Genomic DNA, 13,408 nt, shown 5'->3' with positions numbered 1-13,408 from the left:
AGGCACATCCAGCAACAACATTAACAACAAGAACAACACACTCTACAACAACACACTGTGCGGAGTTTGTCCGAAACGGGAGAAAGGGCAAGCTCAAATCGTGGCAGCGGCAGCTAGTACAGGCACTTCCTGTTGCAAGCTCAGCTGCCACGACTTTCCGTGGCAGCTGAGCTTGCAACAGGAAGTGATTGCCACTGTATGTGGCAGCTGCCACTAGCATCTTGTGGCAGCTGCCAGCATTTCGGAGCGGATTCCGCGGTAGTTTAGCCTTTATTTGTCGTTATTTGACATTATGTGACAATACATTAAGGTCATTGAAGACATGACTGTTGGTAGTTGTAATTAGTTTATTAAAAAAGGCCGAATTATAATGGTATGGCCACTCGTTTTTGTCAACAAGCTAATTGCGGGCTAACTTCAGTTGTTTCTATTATTAGGTTTATACGTATTTCAGATGATTAACGTATCATCTTTCATCTAATTTGTTTTGTAATATATGATGAAGTAGTAGTTAAGTTAAGGTAATAATTATATTCATAGACCATATTTATGTTACTTTAATGTGGCATGATTTAAAGGCCTACTTTATGATTTGAGCAAGATGTTGTAATCTCTTTCTTTCTTTGTTTAGAACCGTGGCAATCATCAGCAATCAACTTTAAATAACTTCCTGGTTAAATAATCAGCACAAGTGATTGTAGCCTTGTTTCCTGGTGGATTGTGGCTCCAGTTAGAACATTAAATCCTCAACAAATTTGTTATTAGCCGACCTAGCATGCTGTGCTTCAACATCGAGGCTGTGAGACAGAGCAGATTAAAATAACAGGTGTATTGATAAAGTATTTGCTTTTTACTCACAAAGGTTTTATTGCATTACAGTAACTGTCGTTAACTCCAGTAATCTTCAACCATCTGCTGTAAGATGACTTTGCTCAGTGTGTGTGGAGGAGCGACACAGAGAGCAGATGATCACTGACATTAAAAGGTACAGATAAAACGTCTGAGATGATCAATATTACATTTTTTTATAATTTGGCACCGGTGCACATTTATGTGGTTTCGGTACCCATCACGAGATGTGAGCTGGGTCCAGATTTACAGCATTTTAGTAGCATTCACTCTCTCCAAAGGCCCGTGTGAGATTATTCACTCTTTTGCTGTTCTGTCTTTGCATTCTCCCAATAATTAAATTAAACAAATCAAATGCTACTGGTGGCCATGTGATCACATGGGTGCCTCAGGCATGGAAAATAGGCACCACTTGTGTGATTCTTTGTCGACATATGGGACATCGGCGGTGTGGCAAAGCCTGGAAGCAGCTGCGGCAGCAGCACACATGCCCACAGTCCAACAGAACACAGTTACGTGGCTGACTGAGGCAAATCACACAGGCATTTTCATTTTGCAGTCTTTCTAACTCCCTCCTCTCCTGCTCCCAGCCAACTTTTAGACGATGGTAGTAGCGTCGGCCGACCCAGAGGAGTACTGCTGCCCCTGCCAAAGCAGAGGCGATGGCCAGCGCTGCATTCACTCTGTGGTGCAAGACTCGTTCACTGTCCGTCCTGCGACATGTAGAGGGAGGAACATGAGTTCTTTTTAGTCTACACATACGATGACAAAGACAAAATATACATTGGAAATTTGGGGTTGCCTCATTGTAACATAAATATACAAACAATTGGAGGAAACTAAGTGGCATCATTTGACTATTATCAGATCCAAACAGAAGAGTCCAAAGCCAAGTCATCTTATATGGGATAACCATAGAAGCTCAGATATTTCTGAGAGCTCCAAAATATCCAGTTTACGAAAGTGCAAAATAATCAGTGCTGGGCAAGTTAACGCGTTATTTTCGCGTTAACGCATTCATTAATTAACGCCGACAATTATTTTATCGTGCGTTAACGCATTTTTTTAATGTATTATTATTATCATTTTAAGGGATTGCACATGCACACCCACACAATAATTTGTAACCATCAATATAGGCTGATATTTCTTATCATAAAGCTAGCACACAATTGCAGACTTTACAACAATATGGTCTTCAAGACACCATGGGGAAAGCTTGCACTTGTTTGATTATAAAGTTAAATGTACAAAAAAGGCAGTTTGAAAATCAAGTATAAACATTTTAAACAATTTTTATAAATGGACAAAGTACAAAAAGAGCAGTCACTCAAAATGAATAGAAGCGATGTCTGACGACATGGTCCATAAATAGGAAAAGTTGTACATCAGTTTATCATAGGTTAACATTGTCAGGACTGCGCCGTAGGACCCCAGGACATCCAGCAGATGGTGGCAGAGTGCGCCTTAATTAGGTTTTGTGGACTGATTGGACTTGGCTCACCTTAAGTGGGTTCACCTGTGTAATTGCCTCAAGTGTATTTAAGGCGTGTCTGTACCTTGCCCTTCGTTCGAGCCTCATGTTTTCTTGACACGTCTGTTCCTGTGTTTTCCCTCTGTGGGATATCTTATTAAATTCTATCTCTTTTTGGCTCCTGAACTCGGCGTTTTGTATCTACACTCAGTACCTTCAAGTTGCACGTGACAGTAGGCTCGAACCCCGCTTGCGCCTCCGGGGTCCATCTGAGTCTGGTTGGGGCTCCCCGGGCCACTGCTGTGATAGGTGCTACTATGGAGCTGAAGCCTCGAATGAAACGGCGATAAAAGTTAGCAAACCCCACAAAACGCTGTACCTGCTTGAGAGTGGCGGGAACCGGCCAGTCCAGTACAGCCTGCACCCTGGATCCATCCATGATTACTCCATCGGGGGAGATGACATACCCCAAAAAGGAGGTGCGGGTAACGTGGAACTCACACTTCTCCAGTTTGACGAAGAGCTGGTTGTCCAGCAACCGCTGGAGGACACACTGCGGTTGAGGAACTCCCTGAGCACTTCATTGACAAAGGCTTGGAACACAGCAGGAGCATTGGTCAGACCAAATGGCATTACCCGGTATTCATAATGTCCACTGGGGGTGCTAAAAGCAGTCTTCCACTCATCATCCTCTCTGATGCGGACCAGATGGTAAGCATTCCGCAGGTCTAGTTTAGTGAACACTGTAGCTCCTCCAAGAAGATCAAAAGCGGAAGACATGAGTGGCAACGGATATTTGTTCTTTACTGTGATGTTGTTCAGTGCTCGGTAATCTATGCATGGTCGTAGACCACCATCTTTCTTGGGTACAAAAAAGAATCCTGCTGACACTGGTGAAGTCGAAGGTGTAATAAGCCCGTTCTTAAGAGACTCGCTAATGTAGTCCTCCATGGCCTGAGTCTCGGGGCTGGAGAGAGGGTATAGTCGTCCCCGGGGGGGAATAGTGTTAGGCAACAGGTCAATGGCACAGTCAAAAGGTCTGTGAGGAGGAAGTGCTGTAGCTCTAGTCTTACTAAATACTTCAGCTAGGTCATGATACTCTGCAGGGACTGAAGAGAGCTCAGAGGATGAACAGGCAACAGAACACTTCATCACAGGTGTAACATGTTTGGCTGAGATACACTCTGGGCTCCATGATAACAATTCGCCAGTGGACCAGTTGAACTGGGGATTGTGTTTCTGAAGCCAGGGAAACCCTAGTACTACTCTATCATGTTGGGATTGGACTAAAGCCAAAGAAACAGTCTCTGTATGTGACCCAATCTGCAGTAGTAAGGGGTGTGTCATGAAGTCAATTTTACCGGAGCCTAGGGGTCGTCCGTCGAGCGCCTGGATTCTCACAGGATTGGGAAGGGCCTTGGTAGGTAGACCGAGGCGTGTGGCCAGAGCAGAGTCCATCAGGTTTTCCTCTGAGCCTGAATCGATCAGCACCGTGATAGGGATGTTCTCCGGGTTCTCTGGGGTCCAGGTGAGTCGAGCCCTCAGGCAGAGGCGCTTAACTGGGTTGGGGTACTGAGATTGGACAAAATTGCTCACTACGCTGTCCCCTCCTCCTAATGAGCATCCTCGTTTCCCTGCCGCTGGGGACATTGGTCCCGGTAATGTCCAGCTCCTCCACAGTAAAGGCAGCATCTCTCTCTGCGGCGTCGCTCTCGTTCTGCAGGTGTAATGCGGTACCTGCCTACCTCCATTGCCTCCGCTTGAGCGGGCTGAGCAGTGGGGCCCGACGCGCCCAGCGGTGAATGCGCTTGGGGAGGTGCCGAATTGGGAAGCCTGCGCTCACGCCTCCTTTCGCGTATGCGCTGATCGAGGCAGATAGAGGTGGTTATGAGCTCATCTACAGTGACCCCCCACTCCCGACTAGCCAAATCATCTTTGACCGCCTCAGACAGGCCATTGTAAAAAGTGGTCAAAAGTGCTTCATTGTTCCATTTGCACTCAGCTGCCAAGGTGCGGAATTCTATGGCATATTCAGACACAGGTCTAGCTCCTTGGCGGAGCGAGCTGATGCGGCGTGCTGCTTCTCTGCCACTCACTGGGTGGTTAAAAACCTGGCGTAGTGTCTTGGAGAACTCTACTGCATTAGCACAAAGTGGGGAATTTGCCTCCCATAGGGCAGTAGCCCATACTAGAGCTCTACTGGTTAGCAGCGAAATCATAAAAGCGACCTTAGCTTTTTCTGAGGGGAACTGATCAGGCTGCATGACAAAACACAGGTCACACTGTGTCAAAAATCCCTGACAGGTCTCATCCGTGCCTTTCACCGTGCACACCCTCTCCAGCCTGGCCCACCTGGAGGTGGCCGTCGGGTGGGGGGTACTGTCAGGACTGCGCCGTAGGACCCCAGGACATCCAGCAGATGGTGGCAGAGTGCGCCTTAATTAGGTTTTGTGGACTGATTGGACTTGGCTCACCTTAAGTGGGTTCACCTGTGTAATTGCCTCAAGTGTATTTAAGGCGTGTCTGTACCTTGCCCTTCGTTCGAGCCTCATGTTTTCTTGACACGTCTGTTCCTGTGTTTTCCCTCTGTGGGATATCTTATTAAATTCTATCTCTTTTTGGCTCCTGAACTCGGCGTTTTGTATCTACACTCAGTACCTTCAAGTTGCACGTGACAAACATGGCTGTCCGGCCGTGAATTGAACAGAAAGTATTACAGAATGTTTTGCATACATTCTTTTTTTTTTTTTTTGGCAGTTTCAGTTCAACTCTTGTATAAAAAAATAGGCTAGATTTTCAAATGCATGAGGATGAAATTGCAAATGGAATGGTGAGGGGAAATAAAGGAGTTTCATTTCACGCACAAAGACGGACATCTGCAAAATCCTTTTGGGCAGCTTTGAAAATACATTGGCTTTCAATTCATCATACATTCACTATTATACATTAAGGTGTAGATATATATGTATTGATATACAGTACTTGTATTCTGCACCAACCAAACTCGGACACACTGAACAGGCTTCAATGACAGATTGGCTTCAATAAACATCTCGGATCTAAATGATTTTGGGTTAGGAGGGTCGAGGGGCAGTGTAGAGGTAGCCATGTGTCTCACCGTCGTCTACTGTGAAAATGGTCAAACCTTCAGTCTTCTTGTGTTGTACGTTGTGAATCAAATGCAGTACAGTAACATGACTTAATTTGCTGATGGTATAATACAGATCAGCTATATCTATCAGTTACTTTGTTTCATAAAGGAAACATGAACATAAAGGAATATTTTCACCTGTGTGATCACACAGGTGCCTCAGGCATGGAAAATAGGCACCACTTGTGTGATTCTTTCTCTACACATGGGACATCGGCGTTGTTGCAAAGCCTGGAAGCAGCTGCGGCAGCAGCACACATGCCCACAGTCCAACAGAACACAGTTACGTGGCTGACTGAGGCAAATCACACAGGCATTTTCATTTTGCAGTCTTTCTAATTCCCTCCTCTCCTGCTCCCAGCCATCTTTTAGGTGATCGTAGTAGCGTCGGCCGACCCAGAGGAGTACTGCTGCCCCTGCCAAAGCAGAGGCGATGGCCAGCGCTGCATTCACTCTGTGGTGCAAGACTCGTTCACTGTCCGTCCTGCGACATGTAGAGGGAGGAACATGAGTTCTTTTTAGTCTACACATACGATGACAAAGACAAAATATACATTAGAAATTTGGGGTTGCCTCATTGTAACATAAATATACAAACAATTGGAGGAAACTAAGTGGCATCATTTGACTATTATCAGATCCAAACAGAAGAGTCCAAAGCCAAGTCATCTTATATGGGATAACCATAGAAGCTCAGATATTTCTGAGAGCTCCAAAATATCCAGTTTACGAAAGTGCCAAAAAAGGCAAAATAATTAATGCTGGCAAGTTAATGCGTTATTTTCGCGTTAACGCATTCATTAATTAACGCCGACAATTATTTTATCGTGCGTTAACGCATTTTAAAAATGTATTATTATTCTAATTTTTTTTATTTTTATTAAAAGACAAGAGAAATAAAAGATTGTATTTTTATTGATTAAAACTAATTCTGTCATTCGTAGTTTTAATGATGTATAAGCTGCTTAGAGCTAGTGTTAGGAAGTTAAACAGCTCATAATTCATCTTTAATATCTATTGATATTGTTGTGAAAACGTCTCCTTCAAACAACTGGATTTCTTCAAGTTTCTCAGCAACACTACATTTTACGAGATGACATGTGAATACATCATGATGACGTTATAATTTACCTTCGTCCAACACAAATTTTCACTGAACAGCGCCTGAACGCATCATAATCTAACTGACCGGAACCTTTGTTCTCATCTTGTGAATTTAAACACAGATTAGTTGTTTACTATGTAACATTATCAAAGATCTGGGACTAGAAAAGCATGAATGACGATGTCCTGATCGCATATTTTACAGATTATTGGCAGCGGACGATCGTCAATTCAACTTTATTTCACACTGTGATAGTTAACGTTAAACTGTCCACTGTCACGTAAAGGTAAAGAGGAAGTATCACGTATGCTATCATAACAATGCTTGGTATTTTTGTCTTGATAGATTTCTCACCAAGTGCGTGATAGGCTGTTCCACACCAGCCTGTGTTCTCTCAACAGGAATTTCTGCAACACTCCGACAAATTCTTTTTGGAAGTGGCTTGTCAGAGGCTCACCTGCTGGTTGCACAGCACCTACAGTATGCATATACACATGATAGATAATAAGAGACAAGGACACCATACACATTTTTCAATGTAAATAAATCTGTGACACCCTGTTTACCTTCAATGACAGCATACTGCAGACACGCTCCTGGAGTAACTTTCAAGATGTCTTTGAGTTTTCCATCTATGGTGAAGTGTGGAGCATCCTGAGAACATAACGCACATGTACACACTGTATATGTAGTACACAAACTGTATATGTAGTGCACATACTGTAGTGACAGAAAGAGGATTTCAAGCAGTGTGTGAAAGCTAAAGATTGTTTACATGGTTTCACAACTAATCCCATTCCTCCCGATGGCTTGAACAACATGAAAACACAAACTTAAACTTTCAAAATAAAACAATAAAAACGCATGTAAGATCATATTGATTACACATGAAAAACAACTTACGTCAAGTTTATCTAGTGTCGTCCGGCTCTTCCTATAGAGATAGTAACAGATGCCTGAGAGGGCAAGGCTGGCCCCAAGACACACTGTCTCTGTAACCTCCATAGGAAATCCATCCATTCCCTCTGAACCTCCTGTCGCTGCCAACCTGTACAAAGGTAAAAAAAAAAAAAAAAAAAGATGGCTTTATGTCCTATCAATGATGACAAAAAGGTGCATGTTGCTGCGCATTTTTAAAAGGGACTCAATGCAGTGTATAAGTCTATAAAGCACCTCATAGTGCTCTAAGTTGGTCATCATCAACCCCAAATGTAGCACATGTAAGCTGTCATGTGAGGAACATGCAGACAGCATCAAGTCCTACTGATGGAAAGTGATGAGCAATGGAATCAGACACTTCAATAATTATTGCAAAGTTGCAAACAGAGCTAGAAATAAATAAAGGAAAATTATACATGTCAAACTTTACACTTGGGTATCATGGAATTTGAATTTACCCCTTGCATTAATGAATTTGTCAGCTGTTTAGTGTGGTGTAGCTTCTTGGTGTTGACATTCAAAATATGTCAGTTGACAAGGAATAGCAACCACATGTTTTGCAATTAAATGTACCTATGTTACGCTAACTAGCTTGGTATTTGCAGCAGTCCCAACGTAAAGTCAACGATACTGCCTTTGTTAAAAGTGCCATTAAAACCTCCCTGCAGGACATATATGACACTCGCCTCATCCGCAAAGTGACCATGATTGTGCGCGACTCCAGCCACCCCTCACACAGTCTCTTCAGCCTCCTGCCCTCTGGGAGAAGATACCGGAGCCTCCGTGCTCGCACCACCAGACTCTCAAACAGCTTCGTCCACCAGGCTGTTAGGAAGCTGAACTCTCTAAAATCTCTCCCTCCTCTCTTTTAAGACTCCCCATGTCCAACTGCTGCTGAATACAGATTGATAGCTTTTTTTTTTTTCTCTTATTATATAACGTTATATTTATTGTCTAAATGTTTTTTAATCTATTGCACTGTATTCACACAGGCATTTTCTATGTGTTCCTCTTCCCCATCTTGAGGAGTCTCAGGGCCCGGTCCTGAAGCACGTGCTCTCGGGCCTTCATTTTGCAGTCTCTCAAATTCCCTCCTCTCCTGCTCCCTCTCCCAGCCAACTTTTAGGTGATAGTAGTAGCGTCGGCCGACCCAGAGGAGTAATGCTGCCCCTGCCAAAGCAGAGGCGATGGCCAGCGCCTTCCACCGCAGAGCCGTGCTCACTTGCTCTCCCACCAGGGTGTCAAAGTCCGTATTGCTCAAAAAGTACTGTGAGCCATTTGAAGGGGGTCGGAGATTCAGAGTCCCGTCCATTTCCAGTATCAACTCACCCACGGCGGTAAGAGTTGTGCCCACCTGGAAAAAGAGGGGAATATTCGTGGAATGTATCATTAAGATCCGTTTTTATTCATATCTGCCCTTGTGATTAGCAAAAAAAGTTATAGATACGAGTTATAGATATTAACAACGTTAGTATCTCATCTAACAACTTACTTTGAGCATTTCCTCGGTCTCCAGTTGCCCTTTAAGCTTCTCCCCGCTGAGGTATTGTCCTATGATGTCACCCAAGCCGTAGTTGACTTGGTGGAACTTCTCGTGTGTAGTCTCCATGTAGAGTCCGGAGGCCTGCAGAGGGCACAGGACTCTGACGGTGGTCTCATTTGATCCCACTAACACAAAGGGCACTGCATTCACTCTGTGGTGCAAGACTCGTTCACTGTCCGTCCTGCGACATGTAGAGGGAGGAACATGAGTTCTTTTTAGTCTACACATACGATGACAAAGACAAAATATACATTGGAAATTTGGGGTTGCCTCATTGTAACATAAATATACAAACAATTGGAGGAAACTAAGTGGCATCATTTGACTATTATCAGATCCAAACAGAAGAGTCCAAAGCCAAGTCATCTTATATGGGATAACCATAGAAGCTCAGATATTTCTGAGAGCTCCAAAATATCCAGTTTACGAAAGTGCAAAATAATCAGTGCTGGGCAAGTTAACGCGTTATTTTCGCGTTAACGCATTCATTAATTAACGCCGACAATTATTTTATCGTGCGTTAACGCATTTTTTTAATGTATTATTATTATCATTTTAAGGGATTGCACATGCACACCCACACAATAATTTGTAACCATCAATATAGGCTGATATTTCTTATCATAAAGCTAGCACACAATTGCAGACTTTACAACAATATGGTCTTCAAGACACCATGGGGAAAGCTTGCACTTGTTTGATTATAAAGTTAAATGTACAAAAAAGGCAGTTTGAAAATCAAGTATAAACATTTTAAACAATTTTTATAAATGGACAAAGTACAAAAAGAGCAGTCACTCAAAATGAATAGAAGCGATGTCTGACGACATGGTCCATAAATAGGAAAAGTTGTACATCAGTTTATCATAGGTTAACATGGCTGTCCGGCCGTGAATTGAACAGAAAGTATTACAGAATGTTTTGCATACATTCTTTTTTTTTTTTTTTGGCAGTTTCAGTTCAACTCTTGTATAAAAAAATAGGCTAGATTTTCAAATGCATGAGGATGAAATGGCAAACGGAATGGTGAGGGGAAATAAAGGAGTTTCATTTCACGCACAAAGACGGACATCTGCAAAATCCTTTTGGGCAGCTTTGAAAATACATTGGCTTTCAATTCATCATACATTCACTATTATACATTAAGGTGTAGATATATATGTATTGATATACAGTACTTGTATTCTGCACCAACCAAACTCGGACACACTGAACAGGCTTCAATGACAGATTGGCTTCAATAAACATCTCGGATCTAAATGATTTTGGGTTAGGAGGGTCGAGGGGCAGTGTAGAGGTAGCCATGTGTCTCACCGTCGTCTACTGTGAAAATGGTCAAACCTTCAGTCTTCTTGTGTTGTACGTTGTGAATCAAATGCAGTACAGTAACATGACTTAATTTGCTGATGCTATAATACAGATCAGCTATATCTATCAGTTACTTTGTTTCATAAAGGAAACATGAACATAAAGGAATATTTTCACCTGTGTGATCACACAGGTGCCTCAGGCATGGAAAATAGGCACCACTTGTGTGATTCTTTCTCTACACATGGGACATCGGCGTTGTTGCAAAGCCTGGAAGCAGCTGCGGCAGCAGCACACATGCCCACAGTCCAACAGAACACAGTTACGTGGCTGACTGAGGCAAATCACACAGGCATTTTCATTTTGCAGTCTTTCTAATTCCCTCCTCTCCTGCTCCCAGCCATCTTTTAGGTGATCGTAGTAGCGTCGGCCGACCCAGAGGAGTACTGCTGCCCCTGCCAAAGCAGAGGCGATGGCCAGCGCTGCATTCACTCTGTGGTGCAAGACTCGTTCACTGTCCGTCCTGCGACATGTAGAGGGAGGAACATGAGTTCTTTTTAGTCTACACATACGATGACAAAGACAAAATATACATTAGAAATTTGGGGTTGCCTCATTGTAACATAAATATACAAACAATTGGAGGAAACTAAGTGGCATCATTTGACTATTATCAGATCCAAACAGAAGAGTCCAAAGCCAAGTCATCTTATATGGGATAACCATAGAAGCTCAGATATTTCTGAGAGCTCCAAAATATCCAGTTTACGAAAGTGCAAAATAATCAGTGCTGGGCAAGTTAACGCGTTATTTTCGCGTTAACGCATTCAGTAATTAACGCCGACAATTATTTTATCGTGCGTTAACGCATTTTTTTAATGTATTATTATTATAATTTTAAGGAATAAGGAAGTGACACCACATGAACACAGCTGTTCACTGCTTGCTGCCTGGTTCGTTTGTTAAAAATGTTGCTTAATAATAAATTTAAAAAAAACCGCGTTAACGCGCGATAATATAATTGTCGGCGTTAATTAATTAATGCTTTAACGCGATAATAACGCGTTAACTTGCCCAGCACTAGTTATTAAGTAACTAGTCTAAAAATCGGATCAGCACAAAAGAAAAAAAGAAGCAAATATAACTTTTAGAGATCCTTGTTTACGTTTTTTTGCCGATCATTGAAGATCCAAATCAGCAGATACAGATCCCTTTGTTTGATTATAGCAGCTGGTCTACGAGGCTCCAGACTATGTTTTTTTGCCACCGCCCCAAAAATCATTTAAACCGCTCTGAAGTCAGTTTAAACCATCAGAAATGTTACATGCTATCCTTTACTTTGTTGTAGTAATTTGTAATGTTTTTTGTTCTTCATAACAATTTACAATTCAAATGATAAGGAAATAAAAGATTGTATTTTTATTGATTAAAACTAGTGGTGTCACGGATCGATACGTGATCCGTTCGGATCAGCCCTCACGGTTCGGATCAGCCCTCACGGTTCGGATCAACCCTCACGGTTCGGATCACTTGTGAACCGCGGATCAATCGAGTATTTTTTTTCTTTTTTTACAGCGTAATCATCATAGTGTGTAATAAAGTTCTACTGCTGCTGTTCCTTTTCAAGTAACAAGTCCCCGAATATCAGTGCAGAGTGTCAGTGAACAGATATAAAGCAGTAGTGTGTTCACGTGACCGGAGCAGCTTAGAAGCATTTAACGGTGAAGTCATGGCGAGCGGAGGAACGTCAGAAGCCGCGGCGTCATTTCAGTCGCAAGTTTGGGAACATTTTGTCTTCCCTGTAACGTATAATGACGGATGAGGGTGGTGGACAAAGTGTTACGGTATGCAGGCCCGGCTCCAGGCACTGATTTGCGGGGGGGCCTTACGTTGCTTTGGGGGGGGTCACATTTTTTTTTGTTTGTTTTTTTACAGCCTATGGTAGCATAGTAGGTCAACTTGTGTATTAAAAGATCAGCAGATAGCAGATTCAGCCACAACAAGACATTTTAAAAATAGGCACATCCAGCAACAACATTAACAACAAGAACAACACACTCTACAACAACACACTGTGCGGAGTTTGTCCGAAACGGGAGGAAGGGCAAGCTCAAATCGTGGCAGCGGCAGCTAGTACAGGCACTTCCTGTTGCAAGCTCAGCTGCCACGACTTTCCGTGGCAGCTGAGCTTGCAACAGGAAGTGATTGCCACTGTATGTGGCAGCTGCCACTAGCATCTTGTGGCAGCTGCCAGCATTTCGGAGCGGATTCCGCGGTAGTTTAGCCTTTATTTGTCGTTATTTGACATTATGTGACAATACATTAAGGTCATTGAAGACATGACTGTTGGTAGTTGTAATTAGTTTATTAAAAAAGGCCGAATTATAATGGTATGGCCACTTGTTTTTGTCAACAAGCTAATTGCGGGCTAACTTCAGTTGTTTCTATTATTAGGTTTATACGTATTTCAGATGATTAACGTATCATCTTTCATCTAATTTGTTTTGTAATATATGATGAAGTAGTAGTTAAGTTAAGGTAATAATTATATTCATAGACCATATTTATGTTACTTTAATGTGGCATGATTTAAAGGCCTACTTTATGATTTGAGCAAGATGTTGTAATCTCTTTCTTTCTTTGTTTAGAACCGTGGCAATCATCAGCAATCAACTTTAAATAACTTCCTGGTTAAATAATCAGCACAAGTGATTGTAGCCTTGTTTCCTGGTGGATTGTGGCTCCAGTTAGAACATTAAATCCTCAACAAATTTGTTATTAGCCGACCTAGCATGCTGTGCTTCAACATCGAGGCTGTGAGACAGAGCAGATTAAAATAACAGGTGTATTGATAAAGTATTTGCTTTTTACTCACAAAGGTTTTATTGCATTACAGTAACTGTCGTTAACTCCAGTAATCTTCAACCATCTGCTGTAAGATGACTTTGCTCAGTGTGTGTGGAGGAGCGACACAGAGAGCAGATGATCACTGACATTAAAAGGTACAGATAAAACGTCTGAGATGATCAATATTACATT

General features: G+C 42.4%; 2 protein-coding genes across 2 annotated transcripts in view; both read right to left on the bottom strand.

The window, feature by feature from the left end:
* Window positions 1-1,237: 1,237 nt before the first annotated feature.
* LOC306789836 (mitochondrial ubiquitin ligase activator of nfkb 1-A-like) lies at window positions 1,238-7,599 on the bottom strand (the record flags this gene model as incomplete). The annotated part of the gene is made up of 6 exons (XM_079285903.1): window positions 1,238-1,562; window positions 4,061-4,185; window positions 5,784-5,958; window positions 6,934-7,054; window positions 7,146-7,233; window positions 7,483-7,599. The coding sequence occupies 6 exons, from the start codon at window positions 7,597-7,599 to the stop codon at window positions 1,238-1,240; spliced, it is 951 nt and encodes a 316-aa protein (XP_079142029.1).
* Window positions 7,600-8,488: 889 nt separating this feature from the next.
* Window positions 8,489-13,408, bottom strand: part of LOC306789835 (mitochondrial ubiquitin ligase activator of nfkb 1-A-like) — a gene marked incomplete at both ends in the record, with an annotated part of 83,961 nt that continues 79,041 nt past the window's right edge. The window contains 2 exons of the mRNA XM_079285902.1: window positions 8,489-8,872; window positions 9,011-9,242. Coding sequence (XP_079142028.1) covers window positions 8,489-8,872; window positions 9,011-9,242 — 616 coding nt within the window. The remainder of the gene's footprint in view (window positions 8,873-9,010; window positions 9,243-13,408) is intronic.

The sequence above is a fragment of the Melanostigma gelatinosum genome (genome assembly GCF_949748355.1).
Source record: "Melanostigma gelatinosum genome assembly, chromosome: 15".
NCBI classification, from domain to species: Eukaryota; Metazoa; Chordata; class Actinopteri; order Perciformes; family Zoarcidae; genus Melanostigma; species Melanostigma gelatinosum.
This window is presented reverse-complemented; position numbering and strand designations above follow the sequence as displayed.